Genomic DNA, 15,982 nt, shown 5'->3' with positions numbered 1-15,982 from the left:
TAATTAAGTTCAAGAAAAGCAAATTGTTAATTTTGCCATGTGGATTCGTGGCCCAGGATTCTCCTCATGCCCAGCATGATCCCTGTTAGCCACAATAACAAGATGAGTAATTTAATTCTAAATCCACAAGAACTCCCTCTTTTGTTTACTTCCAAATATCCATTTCTGTTGTTCTTGAAAAACACCTGCAGATGTTAATTAAAGAAAAAGCACCTTTTAATTCAGAGACAACAGCAACACACTGAGAAAAGCTGAAAAATATTGGTTTGGTGCTCTGATAGCCACTTCAGAGTTTATTCCACATTCATCAAGAATCCACAGAAATCCAGAACTGGCAAACAATACTGTTAGAAAAATACAGTGATTTGTCATTTTCAGCCTTTATTTTCAGATATTGGAAATTTATTACACTATCAAAGCCTAAGCATTTCCTTTTTGCTATTTTTTGGGGCAGTGATTACTTGCCAGTTGTTTTATCTTTATTACAGTCTCCAAGCTACACAATCTGATGGATCTGTGGCGTTCCACGATAAACTCACTCAAGCCTAAAGCATGAACTGTGTCATTTTTCATTACTTCCAACCAAGCAAAAATCAAAATATTCCCTGCTCCAGACTCAGGAAAATCATCCTGTCCTCTGTGAATTAGGGAAAAATTTAATGAGGTATCATTCAATATGAAACCCAAAAAATTTACTCCAGCTGGAGATAAAACATGAAGAGGATCCATCAGATTTTCTGCTTTCTTGGAGCCCAACAAGTTCCTTAATTCCTCCTGAAGGACTGGCAGAAGATCCCAAAATGTTTGGAGCAACGTGTTTAGGCAACCTTGCAATATTAATGAGTGAATAACGTTGGTGAGAGCTGAGTTTCAATATTTCATGAGCGCGACGCGGGCTGTGCCGCCGAAAGCCGCGCCGGGAAATCGCCGCGGCCGACGAGGGAATTGAGAGGATGTGAGAGATGTCAGGGAAAACATCTCCAAGCTGAGCTGAGCCCTGAGAGGTGTGAAATGGAGATTTCTCTGACTCCATTTCACCTGTCTGCAAAGTCAGAGAAATTACCTCAAGTTTGTCTGATTTTACAAGCACGGAACGAAGGACAGAGATAAGGAAATAAATGATCTGAAAGGACAAGTCTCAGGAAACACAAAAAAGTTCTTCAAAACTGAAGTTTTTACCACTGTTCACTCATTAAAAACATTATTCTCCACTCACATAAGGCTTTGCACAAGCACAGGTGACAGGAGCTGTTCCTAACATTAGCAGCAACCGCATTCTAACAACTGTTCTAAAATTTCCCTTTTAAACCTTTCAGATCACGCAAATATCAACAGAAAATATCATTTTTCTGCACCTGAAAGCCATGGTGTCAAAAAAAAATTGCCTTCAAATTTCTGGTGCTTTTATTGCTCAGCCTGGAGAAAAGGAGGCTCAGGGGGAACTTTCACAACTCCCTGACAGGAGGGGGATTTGGGATCTAATCCCAGAGAAGAGAACAGCCTCAAGCTGTGCCAGGGGAGGTTTAGTTTGGATATTCGGAAAATTTCTTCTTGGAAAAAGCTGTCCAGCCCTGGCACAGCTGCCCAGGGACTGCTGCAGTCCCCATCCCTGGAGGGATTTAAACAATTTGAAGATGTGGCACTTGGGGATGTGGTTTAGTTGTGGCTTGGCAGTGATGGATTAATGACTGGACTCCATCTTAAAGGAATTTCACACCTAAAAGATTTCATAATTTCAAGATTCCAAATTCAAACTCAAAATGCTGAAGCTTTTAAACCATGGCAATATGAACTCCAAAAGGATCATGCAGCTCATCAAATCCAGATTTATCATAATTTCACGAGGCCTTAGTGCAAAACCAGTCAAATGTGACCCAAATTGGCCCCACTTAATCCACCAAAACCAGCACCATTAAAACTCTCTGACAAATCCATCACAACTGACCAAGAGCTCTCTTGACTCCAGCACAGGCAGAAGAGGGAAGGGATCACACTTCTGAGCAATTATGCTTGAACTCCACATTATTAAATTTAATGAGAACTCCACCACTTTATTCCATACCCACTTCTTCCTCAGGGTGACTGCTCCTCCTTAACGTTTGCCATACATGCATATAAATTAGCCCTTGATTCCTTATACACAGAGCTGAGAACAGTGCAGTGACTCCAACACTGATCCCTGAGCTGCTGCTGACCTTTTCCCATCCCAGTAACTCCTCCCTCATCTTTGGTCCATCCCACACAACTCCCACATGAGTTTGGGACATGCTGGATAGCAGGGACAAGGAGGGCAAGGGAGCAGAGGATTCTGATCTTTCTTTAGGCTGAACTCATGCCCAGAGTTCTGTGCCCACCTCTGGGACCTCAACAGCAGCAGGAGAATGTGGAGCTGCTGGAGCAAATCCAGAAAAATCCATGGAGCTGCTGCAGGGCTGGGAGAGCTGGGAGTGCTCACCTGGAGAAGGGAAGGATCCAGGGAGAGCTTCCAGAACATTCCAGGGCCTGGAGGGGCTCCAGGAGAGCTGGAGAGGGACTGGGGACAAGGGACAGGACACAGGGAATGGGGAAAGAAAGGGGAGACTGGGGAAGGAATTCCTGGAATTGCCAGAGAATCCCTGGATCCCTGCAGTGGCCAAGGAAGGATTGGAGCAGCCTGGGATGCTGGGAGGTATCCCTGCCATGAGCTTGGAGCTCCCTGCCCAGGCAAGGCAGGCCAGGATTGTGGGATTCAGGACACTCAGAATCCATGCAGAGGGATTGGGATGGAAAGTGGGGATAGAAAAGAGAGGCCCAGGGAAGGGAGAGCCTTGATGGTTTGCTGAGATTGCAAGGGAAGGCCCTGGATGCATCAATTCCTTGGAGAGGAGATGGATCCAATGTCAGGTTCTGGAGAGCTGGGAATTGCCAGGCTGGAGAAGGGAAGGATGCAGGGAGAGCTTCCAGAACATTCCAGGGCCTGGAGGGACTCCAGGAGAGCTGCAGAGGGACTGGGGATGAGGCAAGGAGGAAAAGGACACAAGGCACAGGGAATGGCTCCCACTGCCAGAGGGCAGGGATGGATGGGATCTTGGGATGGAATTCCCAGAGCAGCTGTGGCTGTCCCTGGATCCCTGCAATGTCCAAGGCCAGGCTGGATGGGGCTTGGGGCACCCTGGGACAGTGGAAGATGTCCCTGCCCCTGTGGAATGAAATGATCTTAAAGATCCCTCCCACCTCAACCCCACCCCATGAGTCTATGATTCCACGATGTCTGTTCTTAAACCCAAGAAAACACAGAAAATACAATTTGAAGAGTATTTCCCACCTTGTCCCACATAACCATCACTGCCCCAGTTCCCCCTGTTTCAAACACCAGACCTGTCCCATCACTCAGACCCTCAGTCCAAGCCCCACCATCCAGCAGAACATCCTCATTATCCCTTTTCCCTTTCCCAGTTTCCTTCCAACCCCAGCCTAACATCTGTCAGTGGAAAAACCCCTGCTAATGGCCACGTGATTTTATGTGCCAGATCAGAACATCCAAGGCACTCATTTTAAAACTCAGTTATCAACTCAGCTTCCTCCAATTAATTCAATTTATCAACAGCACTTCCATGGACAGCTTGTGAACACTCAGAGCAACAAGGACAGTGACTCCTGTCAGTGTTTGAGTTTTTTTGGAGATCCCTGAGTTGTGGGGGTGTTTTTGGGGCAGTGTTTGGTGCTGGAAGGAGGAGAGGTGAGCAGAAATGGGGGCAGGTTGTTTGAGGGGATTGTTAATTACACTTCATAAAGCCACTGCTTTTAAACTATGTGTATTTATATCAGAATTATACAGAGATAAAATAGATGAGCAAATTCCCACCTTTGTGCCAGAGGCACGTGGAGAACCCAAGTCAGAATTGTAAAACTGCTTTACATAATTTGTGTATGTTCAGCTAGCCACATAACTCCACTTGAAATTACTTCCAACTTAATATCCTTCCCCTTGGGAGCTGAAAAAGCAGTCCTGGAATTATGACAACATTAATTACCTATGAAAATGAAGTGACAGTTGGAAAATTTTTTATTAGTATCATTATTATTATTATAATTTTAAGTGTTTCTCTGCTGCTCATTTGCTACTTTTCAAAATGAAAGAGCTCAGAAGTTTGAAAGTAAAGGTTTGTTTAAAATTGCCAGGGGGGAATAGTTTTTCTCTTTGCTACCTGAATCTGAAACTCTGAAGCAGGATTATTTTTGTGGATGCTTTCTCACTGGCTCCAAGTCATTTTGCCATCTCTCCTAGAAATAAACTGATCAAGATGAAGCTTGGTATCCAAGTTGTCAGCTGAGATGGCAGGTTTTAAAATCCAAGTGAAAAATAATCCCTTGGAAATTGGGGTTTATAAAGGCAGGAGTGAATTATAGCTCTGCTTTCTCCAATTTCCACCTCCCATCTCCAAGTTTCATCTCTCCATATCCTGAGAGCCAGACATAATGCTATTAATGGAGAATCAGAGCAGGAAATCTTGCAGAGTAACTCTGCCATTGCCCAACACCTTTTTTCTTCTGAAAACAGTATTTTTTTTTTCACTGAAAACAATAAAACTTGAACAGGCTTCTAAGGCAGTTTGATACTTCCCAACTTCATAAACATCCTTGGCTTTTTGCAGGTAAAAATCACACACCAAACTTTGCTGGTTTGAAGAGCCCAAAAAAGCACCAGCTCCAACAGCTCACTGCTCACTTATTTCACTCTGAAATAAGGGTTTAAATCTGTTAAATGTTTAAATCCCAAATTCCTTCACATTTCATCCAAGTTTTTTCCCTGACCTGCCCCAGCCTGACCCTCCTGTTCCCTCTTTTCCCACAACACAGCAGAATTATCCTGTAATCCTACAGACCTCAGGAATATCATGGCTGCTGAGGAACAAATCCACTGCTAAATCTTTTGCTGAGTGTGAGATCAGACAAGGGAAATGTCTGCTGAGAGAGGGGAAAAAATGCTGGAGAGATGGAGTGGGTGAGAAGGAAAAATGGGAGGAACTCCAGGTGGGAAGTGAGGCCAAAATCTGCTCTGTCTCCTTTGGCACTCCAATGAAAAAAGGGTTTATTTTAAATGTTTATAAAATCACCTTGCCTTCCTCAATGTGATTATCAACTGGGATCTCTGGTTTTACCAGGGTATGAAACTCTTCTTTTTGAGCTATCCCAAGTCAAAAGAATTGTCATCACTTTTACTGCTTCAGAGTATTCCCAGCTTTTCCTCTGACTGTCAGAAGCAGAGAAGCTGGAGTTTTCCAGACTCTCTTCCCACTTAATGCAAACAATACCAACAGGTCTCTGTGGCAGAAGACAAAATAAAAACTATTTCCTAAAAAGGAGCTTTTTGTTCCCCCTGAGGACAATCCTACAAGAAAAAGCAGATTTCTCAATTCAACACAGCTGATTACTTGGGGAAAAAATAATAATTGAGGAGGAAAAGAATGCTTGAAAGAAATTTTCACCACAATCAATTTGCTCCCAATATGAAGATACAATAAGATGTTCCTCATACCTTTACCTCACTGAGATATAAAATGAATATTGTAAAGAAATCCAACATTTTATTTTCCCCCTTGTTCTCCACACCTGTGCCAGGAAACTGGAATAAACATGTCATTACAACAGAAATCAATAAGAAGTTTTAAAGTATCCACTAGCACAGAAAGGTCAAGCCCCAGTATTGATTTTAATATAACAATTTTGGTTTGCAGTTTCCCAAAGGCTTCTTGTCCAATACTCTTCTTCATTCTTCTCTCACTTTACATTTCACTGGTGAATTTGTTCTGCACCAACTCTTTACTCAAGGTTTACTAAGAGCTCATCATTTATGCAATGTACTGCTGAGACATGACAAAAAAAAATAAAGGCTGGGGGGAAAGTGCTCAGAGCATCAATGAAACCCCAGAGTGGGGTGAGCAGTTATCTCCAGATCCTAGAAGTACAACAAAATAACAAATAAAAAAATTTTAATGGCCACAGTTTTAATAATCCACCATAGAGCAACTCTGTGACACCAGGGTGGAGTCAAAGCTGATTTACTTTTTAGAAAGATTCCTACACACAGATGAGGATGTCACAAATAGAGGGTGCAGTCAGTGGTGCAGCTGATGGCAGATAAAATGTCACACCCTCTCACAGAGAGCCACAGGGAACAAAATCCAACAATTCATTCCCAGAGAATGCTCAGTGAGCTCCCAGCTGCCTTACTCAGGGAAAGGATTTTTCCTGTGCTTTTCAAGAGAAAAGTTTGTTACCCAAATCTGAACCACCTGGTCACAGGTGATGACATGGTAGAAACACAGAAAAATTCAGTTATCAAAAGCCACCAGAGAATCAGGAATGGTTTGGGCTGGAAGGAGCTTAAAGCTCATCCAGTGTCATGGCAGGGACACTTCCACTGTCCCAGGGGCTCCAGCCTGGCCTTGGACATTGCAGGGATCCAGGAATTCCTTCCCCAATCTCCCCTTTCCCCATTCCCTGTGTCCTGTGCCTTGTCCCCAGTCCCTCTCCAGCTCTCCTGGAGCCCCTCCAGGCCCTGGAATGTTCTGGAAGCTCACCCTGCATCCTTCCCTTCTCCAGCCTGGCAATTCCCAGCTCTCCAGAACCTGACATTGGATCCATCTCCTCTCCAAGGAATTGATGCATCCAGGGCCTTCCCTTGCAATCTCAGCAAACCATCAAGGCTCTCCCTTCCCTGGGCCTCTCTTTTCTATCCCCACTTTCCATCCCAATCCCTCTGCATGGATTCTGAGTGTCCTGAATCCCACAATCCTGGCCTGCCTTGCCTGGGCAGGGAGCTCCAAGCTCATGGCAGGGACACCTCCCAGCATCCCAGGCTGCTCCAATCCTTCCTTGGCCACTGCAGGGATCCAGGGATTCTCTGGCAATTCCAGCAATTCCTTCCCCAGTCTCCCCTTTCCCCATTCCCTGGGTCCTGTCCCTCCATCCCTTGTCCTCAGTCCCTCTCCAGCTCTCCTGGAGCCCTCCCTGGATCCTTCTCCTCTCCTCCTCTGTCACACCTTAAACATTTCTAGAGCAGAGCTGCCACCACAATTACTGAAGGGCCACCAAAGCAAACCAAAGTCTATTTTTAAGCTTTTTCCCACCTTAAAATTCCTCCTTACAGCAGGAGTTTTCCTCTAAGAAACAAACCCTGCAATCCCAGCACCTCACAGGAGCAAAGTGCACAGGGACAGATTTCTGGCACACCAACACAATTCCAGGCATGAATATATTGAAGACTTCAACAAAATATACTTCTTGCACTATTGAAGGCACTGCCATGCACAGCAGTTTGCAAAAACACCTCACTCTACATATAATTAATATTTGCCCCGTGCCAAATCATATTTAAAAAGTGGAAACTGGGAAACATTTGCCAAGCAAGAAACTGAACCCCGCCCAAATATAATTAGCCTGCGCTAAATGATTAGCAAAATAAAAAGCCTGAAATTTTTCTGATTTTCAGGGGGGAAAAAATGGCAAGTCATTATTCAGGAACACTCAATTTCCATGGGAAATCACATCCATCACTTGTCTCTGAAGCAGTGGTTTGTATATTTTAGTGGAGGAATCCAGCACTCTGATGAGGTTGGCAGTATCTAAAATTTTATCATTATGCTGATGATAGAAGTTGTTCTTTTTTGCTGTCTCAAAATACTTTTTACTTTGCCTGCACTTTTCATCAAGCAAACTTGAAAAACAGATTTACTGAGCACCATCATTATCATGGAGCCCAACAAATGAACAGCTTTAGAGCCAAGGACAAAGTTAATGGATGGAGTGGAATAAATTCCACTCTGTTCTCTGAACAGAAGGAAGTTTATTTATTTCCCCAATGTCTGTTCTCAAAGCCATAACATTAAAAAATTTCTCATTTTCTTGGGAAATTAGAAAAAAAACCAAGCTAAACATTGGCTGAGCTTGTCCAGAATAAGCACAGAAAAGGCAAAATTCAAATTATAATTAAGTCAAGTGGATTTCTCTTACTTATTACTCAGAATTCTTCTCTTAATTATCATTTATTACCTGTCACTACTGCCAAGACCAAATTTTTGTGTCCATCCTTTCATTTTTCTGTTCCCTTGAGTATCACCCTAAGACTGCAGCTCTGACACATTAACTGCTCTCAGTTACTATTGCAGACACTGCAAATTCTGTTGGAAATCAATTTTTTAAATGAACTTTCAAAATTAAAACACTTTCAGTTGAAACATTTCAAAATGTTCAAAAACCAAAGTGAGCCAAGTTGGGCTGAGTAAAAGGAGGAGTAAAATGGAATCAGTGCAGGATTTTGGAAATATTTTCTAAGGTGGGTCTAAATCATTACTTTATTAATTATTCCAAGCCTTGTTAATAGAAGTTGTTATTCATATATTGTTAGAGATTTGATGGCATTAAAATACCATTTAAGAGTAATTTTTCAGCTCCAATCCCCAAAATAAGCACAGATTTTAATTTTATACAGAGCAGCCCATCTGTACTGTGTATGGATGTGTGAATAAATAATTTATCTAGGAGTTCAAATTAAGATTTCTTCCCATCACAGTCTGAAATGAGTAAAAGACATTTTGCAATCAAACCAAATTGTGGTCATACACCACTCACAAAACAGCATCAAAATCAGCTATTAGACAGTTTGGAATCAGAAAACAAACAGTCAAAAGTTTCAGATATTTTTATACATATATTTAGACATTATTTCATTTAAATATAAGGAAAAAAACATGATTTAGAGGAAGAAGTGAGAATATAAACATGTAAAATATATCATCCATGGTAAAACAATCCATAAGATGAATGTGGAGGTAAAAACTTTAATTTTTTTTGTCACATCCCAACAGGATTTGTCTTAAAATTAGTGGGTTATGAAATGAAATCATTAATAAATCACAAGAGCAAGGTCAGGGAGCTTAAATGTAAAAATCTGGTTTTTGTTCTGTTTTCCAGCACTGCATCAATGTGTTTGTATTTATATCACAAATTTTTACAGTTTCTATTCCATGTTTCTATTAGCTGGAACATTCTGCTCATGCAAGACAAAATAATTTATCTGAACAACGGGAGTTTCTTTTCAAAACACAAACCTCCACCAGAATTCAGCCCATAAAGACCTAAAATTTTACTTATGGAAAAAGATCTGCATTTTTAATGTTGTTTCATCCAGTACAAAAAAGGCTCCATGCTCTGTTAAAAACAGATTTTTATAATTGCAAATACTATGTAAAAATAATAAAACAATCCTTGCTGCAGCTAAAAATTAATTAAATAAATCAAAACCAGAAAATAAGTTGTTCATAAATTTTTGTTATTTTTCCTTTCTTTATCATCATCATCATGAATTAATTTTGATATTTCACCCAATCTGCCCCCTCCCTTTCACAGACCAGTGCACAACCCCTGCAAGCTGAATCCTGCAAGTGTCACATGAGAAAACACTGAAGTTGCAAACCAAATATTTCCATATTTTTAATCCCATTTAGCTGAAGTCTTGAGCACTCAAGAAACTCAAAAATAAAAAAATAACCCAAGTTTTCCTGTCAAAGCCCAGCTGAAGAGAGGGGGGGGATTTCACTGTAACTTATTGATTTCCTTTATTGCTGATGCAAAAAAAAAAAAAAAAAAAAAAAAAAAAGAGAAAAGCCTGATGGTTTTTTTTTTCTCTGGGACATTAATATAGTCCTATCTAATTATATACTCCATCAACCTAACTCAATTAAATAACAGAATGCTGGGTAGGAAACAAGTGAGATTATGCAGACAGTTGAAGTAGTACTAATTACAGCCTAATTTTTTTTAATCCATCATAATGAGCCTTTCTCCCCATTCTCAGTGCAGGGCGATGTGGGATATTGATATTTATACTCAGTGTGTTGTGATATTTATTTACAACAATCATTGAAAGGGGAAATAAACACAGAAGTTCAGCATATACCAAAATTTCTAAATTTAAAAAGGAATTTTTAATTGCTCATAATGGCTCTGCCCAGGCCTTCCCAGTCATTGTAACCCCTGAGAAAACAAAAGCTTAAGGAAAAAAGGAATATTACAATATACAGAAAAGAATCAAAAGGGTGTGAACTGGTTTAATACAATATTTTACATATTCAAAGTACCTCAAAACATCCTTCAGCTCCCAGAAATCTGCAGAATTCCCAGAAATCTCCAGAATTCCCATTGCTGCTGCTGTTCCAAGGTATTTTTGCTCAGCCCCTGAGGTCACAGGGAGCCCAGCCCTGCTCTGTCTCTGCAGCACAAAGTGATTATTTGTGCTCCTGAGAAATCAGCAAAGCTTGAGCTTAAAATGCAGCAAAAAAATCCAAGCTCAAGAGGTCAAAAGGGATTTAGAGCAACACTTTGGATCAGCTCTTACAAGGAAATTCCAGCTCATTTGTTGTTGAACATGGATTTAATATCCAAACCTGCTGCAGCCCCCAGAGCTCCCACAGCCACTTTGTCTTGGGGCACAAAATGCAGTTATTTCCAGTAAACAGATAAATAAAATCAAAGCATTAAGTCCAAATTTGTTTGAAATACTGTTATTAATGAACCAACCTCCTCTTCTGAGCTTCAGAGTCTCTCCTGGCTCGTTCCAGTGCCAGTTCCTCAGCTATTCTTTTCTTCAGCTCTTCATCATTAACTGCAATTAACAGAAAATCCAATGAAATGTTAACAGAATTACAGAAACAACTGCATAATACAGTGCCCTGCATTGTTTATTTGCTTTTTCCCTCACAGCAGCTGAAGTTGCTTTCTTGTGGTTTAACCATCTTTGAAATTGTAGCACAGCACCAGCGAGCCTTTAAAGAATTTTCTGATTAATTTTCAATTAGTGCAATCTTTCAAAAATTAAACAACATGGACTATACATTAAATTAAATATTTTTTCTTCAGAAATATGTCTTTGGAAAGTAAAACCATGGGGATGAGACAGAGATATAAAAAGTAAAGTCATAAAAGACTTAAGAACCAAAAGAAATATCTTTGTGTAACGAATCAAGTATTTTCAGATACATTTTACACAATAAAGCTCTTACAACATCCTAAATATCCATATTTTTAGTTCCTAGACAAAGATTTTGCCCCAAATTCTCCTGATTTTCTTTAATCAAGCAGATATGAAAAGAATATTTCCTCCACTTAGATTCTGTCAGACGAATCAATGAAAGTCTGGGTAAGAACAAAAAAAAAAGCAGGCAAGCAACTTCTTCAATAATTTGAAAAAAGGGAGAAAAGCTGGAGAGCCACCAATCCTACAAGGCTGAAAGACATCTCCAAAATCACCAAAACCCAGCTTAATCCTAAATCTGCAATAAAGCCCTGCCTGCCCTGGGCTGAAGCTCTGCCATCCTTTGGATTTCCAGGTACAGTAATTTCACGATTACAAGCCGCACCTGATTATAAACCGCATGTCTGGGTGTTGGCAACTGTCTTGGGTTACAATACAGAGTGTGATAAAAAGTATCTGTTCTATCACCATCTGTTGAGGGTGGGGCAGTGATCCTGATCTCAGTGGGAGATATTCTGCTAATGGGCATCCATTGAAACCAGCTGGGGCAGTGTTCTTTATCTCATGGGATATCTCCTGTTCATGGCCATGGTTTATAAACCAGCTGGGGCAGTGTTCTTTATCTCATGGGATATCTCCTGTTCATGGCCATGGTTTATAAACCAGCTGGGGCAGTGTTCTTTATCTCATGGGATATCTCCTGTTCATGGCCATGGTTTATAAACCAGCTGGGGCAGTGTTCTTTATCTTTTCACAACCCATCCTTCCTCCAGCCAGTCATTTTCTGCTCATGGCCATTGAGTCCCACTGTGGCACTGATAAAATTACTGCATCCCATTGGGAGTTGCTCCAGCCAGGGGGAAGAGCCCAACATTTCTTACCAAGATAAAAACAGAGGTTTGGGACACTAAGGGAGCCCCTTTCTCCACTGGACTCCAGAGGAAAACCGGATTTCTCCACATCCCCACTGGAGCTTCAGAGGGAAACTGCACCTTGTACAGGAGCACTGCTCCAAGCTGAGCCACATCTGTCACTGCAGGAGGATGCAGCCACCATGGGAATGGGACTGCTGCCAACACCCTGCCTGACGGGTGTCAGGTTGTACTCTGACTGTGTCAGGGTTTGGGGCTTGTTCTTTGTAGTGCTGTATTTCTATTTTAATTTCCCTAGTAAAGAACTGTTATTCCTAATTCCCATATCTTTGCCTGAGAAGCCCCTTGATTTCAAAATTATAACTAATTTGGAGGGAGGGGGTTTACATTCTCCATTTCAAAGAGAAGGCTCCTGCCTTTCTCAGCAGACACCTGTCCTCCAAACTAAAACAGCAACTTTTCATTCTTTGTCCATATATAAACCACACCTGATTATAAGCCGCACTTCCAGGTTCAGACGAAAAGTTTAGTCAAAATGGTGCAGTTTATAATTTTGAAATTACTGTAATTCCCTCACTCCTGGCTCACATTCCCCTCCATGGAAGCTCAGAGCTCCAGGATCTGATCCCATCCCAAAACTCAGGAGAACTCAATCCCAGAAAGTGCCCCAAGCCTTGGAGCAGTGACAAAACCCCTGCTAGGGGAGGTCAAGCACAGGGAAGTTCATTTTTCAGCATCTCTGTGACCTCATCCCCAGGCGCTGGATTTATCTGCAAAGATTATCCAAAATCATTATTCCACATTGCTGTTATAGCTCTGACTCCCAGCAATTCTGCTCATCCTAAAGCAGCCTCAACAAAGAGTTTTATGAATGAATGAAGCAGCTTCATCAATTTTATGGGAGTTTGGGCCAACTAATCCAGTTAAAAACATCTTAGGAAAAGCAGCAGGAATCGATATCCATCGTGCCAGGTCCAGGAAATGCTGAGATCACAGAAACAGAGGGAAAAGTGGGGGAAACTTGTGATTTACCAGTGAGACCCCAGCCTAAAAATGTATTAAAATTAAAATTCAGAGCAGAATATGAACCTTTCAACAGATCTCTAGCAAAAAGCTGGGTGAAAAAGGAAACCCTATTTTATTGGGATTATCTTGACTGACATAACAACATTAATTATCTTGTTCACCAACATCAACAGAATGAAATTTATGGTTCTGGAGTACAAAAATGAGTACAAGAACTCCAACAGACCAAAGGATGGTTTATGTCATAATGAGGAAAGATTGGGGCAGCAGCCAATAAAGACATTTGACCTTAACAATCAATTAGGCTGCCCATTGATCAGCCAAATACTAATAGGGAATAAAAGTGGAGCTATAGATCATCCAATAGAATTATTGTAAGATATAATTGGGTAGCTCCCAAATGGGAGCTTTATGATGTTTCAGTTAAAAAAAAGAAAAAAATGCAGTTCTACAAGGAGGAGGAATTTGTTCTAGGGGGAGAAGCATTTAAAAGAGAAAAAAGATAATTTATTTGAGAGAGGATCAGGAAAAGACTGTTTAACATTAAATGTTAAATAACATTTCTGGTTCACTACATTCCTGCTCACACTACAGAGCATTAAAAACACACAGCTGACCATTGAAATATCAGAAAATGTTAAACCTACGGGGTGCAAGACTGCTAAAATATTTATATATTAATATTATTCTATTAAAAATTAAATCATTATTGCATAGCCATTCCCACCACCACCCCCTTTAACATCAGAAGTTCCTGAGGATGCTGGAATCAGTGAGAGCTTCATCCCAGAGCAAAGTGGGAAGTTTTTTAGGCAGGTACATTTAGACAGGTCACACCTTCATCACAGGGCATCCCCTGCTCCTACAGGAGCACAAAACAAAGTGTGAGAGTGTTTAATGCACAGCTCCCATCACAAACCCATTTGTGAGGTGGGCAGGAAAGGGAACATCCTCCAAACCCCCCAGGAATAGCTCAGCACACCAAGGGATGGTGCTGGATTGGCAGTGTTCTCCTGGGAGAATGGGAATGGAAAAGCACTGGGACAATGGGGATGGAACACCCCCAGCTGGGGCTGCACAGTGCTCTGAGAGGCACCAAAGTGCTCCATGGAACAGCCCAGACACAGAATGGTGGTACTGGGTTTGTGTGGGCAGGGTGTGGGATGTGACCAGCAGTGTGGATTCTGTCACCATCTGTTAAACCAGCTGGGGCAGTGATCCTCATCTCCATGGGAGATATCTCCTGTTAATGGGTCAGCTCTTAAACCAGCTGGGGCAGAGTTCTTTATCTTTCCACAGCCCATCCTCCCTCCAGGAGATCTCTCCTGTTCATGGCCACTGAGTCCCAGTGCGTGGCTGATAAAATTCCATCATCCCATGGGGAGATGCTCCACCCAGGGGAGGAGCCAAGCATTTCCTACCCAGATAAAATCTGAGATTTGGAACATCAGAGCAGCCTTTCCCACTGGATCCCAGAGGAAAACCAGACCCTTCCACATCATCCCTGGAGCTTCAGAGCAAACTGCACCTTGTACAGGAGCACTGCTCCAACTGAGCCACATCTGTCACTGCAGGAGGATGCAGCCACCATGGAATGGGACTGCTGCCAACACCCTGCCTGACGGGTGTCAGGCTGTACTCTGACTGTGTCAGGGTTTGGGGTTTGTTCTTTGTAGTGCTGTATTTCTATTTTAATTTCCCTAGAAGAGAACTGTTATTCCTATTTCCCATATCTTTGCCTGAGATCTCCTTAATTTCAAAATTACAATTTGGAGGGAGGTTATTTACATTTTCCATTTCAAGAGAGGCTCCTGCCTTTCTTAGCAGACACCTGTCTTTCACACCAGGACAGGAGACTCTGGGGGTGGTTTCTGGGAGCTTCTTCCACATCCAGCAGAGCAAATTCCATCCACCTCCAGGATGGACCCATCAGGCTGGGCCAACCAGATAACAGATTTAAGAAGGAAAAAAAGAAGTTTTGTGCAGCTGGACAGAGCAGAGTGGGACTATGAGAGGAACAACCCTGTAGACACCCAGGGCAGAGCAGGAGCTGCTCCAGAGCTGACATTCCCAGGAGATTCCATGGGAATTCTATTAATTCTATTTTCTCTCCCCTGTCCAGCTATGGGAGGCACTGAGGGAGAAGCTTTGGTGGAAGTCTGGAATCCAGGCAGGGTCAACAGGGATAAAATCCAGAAAGCTCCTGCCAGGACCTGGCACACTGAGCAGGGACTGTCCAGGCACAAGGAGGTTTTGCCATTTTGACCTCTGGGATACAGTACCTGGCTTTTCTTATTTGTCCACTAATTCTTCAGGCAAAGTTTGAAAGACAATTTCTTCTTCAAATCAAATCTAAACTCATCCTCCTTCAGCTTAAGGCCATTCCCCCTTGTCCTGTCACTATGTGCCCTTGTGGAAAAGCAGATTTCAATACTTCAATTCAGTCTTCTCCAGAGACCAAGATTCCAATCCATCTTTGGTAAACCTGAGAGGTTTATTCCACCACCTTTTTAAAATGCCACAAACCCTGATTTCTATTAAAATACATTTATAAAGAGTATACAAAGCCATTTTCTTTAATCCTCTGTATGAGTGTGCCAAGCCATTTTGCTTAACCCTTTGTATTTATTCTCCCACTTGTGCTTCAAAATCAGACAAACAAGGAAGCAGAAATTTCCCAGGCTTCAAAAGGTTTTGGGTAGTTTCAGGGACAACTGATAAGGACAGAGGAGCCAAAGGGACTGAAGGACTTCTCACTTCCCAACAGCTCCTGATGTTTCAGATGCAAAAATTGTGCTCTGCCTTGGAACTCCAAATGAGAGTCTGGAATGGAATTCCAAATGCCACCATGAGCAGGATGGGAGAAAATGATGCCAATTCTTGAGGAACCATCAGCAATTTTATCCTCCACATCTACAAGTCTGGTACAGAAAGATTTTTACAGCTCTTGTAGTATTTGACTCCAGCTCCTCAGCCCTTGTTAATCACAAGATCCAAATCCATAACTTTTTTCTCTCTCTCTAAAGCAGCTGCTTCACGGAAAAGAAACAATCAGCAGGATGTCAGGATT

The 15,982-nt window shown here is 41.9% G+C and overlaps 1 protein-coding gene across 3 annotated transcripts in view; it reads right to left on the bottom strand.

Moving 5' to 3' along the window:
- Positions 1-15,982, bottom strand: part of CHCHD3 (coiled-coil-helix-coiled-coil-helix domain containing 3) — a 133,453-nt gene that overhangs the window by 100,726 nt on the left and 16,745 nt on the right. For all 3 annotated transcript variants that reach the window (XM_033058743.1, XM_033058745.1, XM_033058744.1), the window contains exon 3: positions 10,561-10,645. In XM_033058743.1, coding sequence (XP_032914634.1) covers positions 10,561-10,645 — 85 coding nt within the window. The remainder of the gene's footprint in view (positions 1-10,560; positions 10,646-15,982) is intronic.

This window comes from Catharus ustulatus, chromosome 4 (genome assembly GCF_009819885.2).
Source record: "Catharus ustulatus isolate bCatUst1 chromosome 4, bCatUst1.pri.v2, whole genome shotgun sequence".
NCBI classification, from domain to species: domain Eukaryota; kingdom Metazoa; phylum Chordata; class Aves; order Passeriformes; family Turdidae; genus Catharus; species Catharus ustulatus.
The sequence above is the reverse complement of the archived record's forward strand: the minus strand, read 5'-3'. Positions and strand labels throughout refer to the sequence as shown.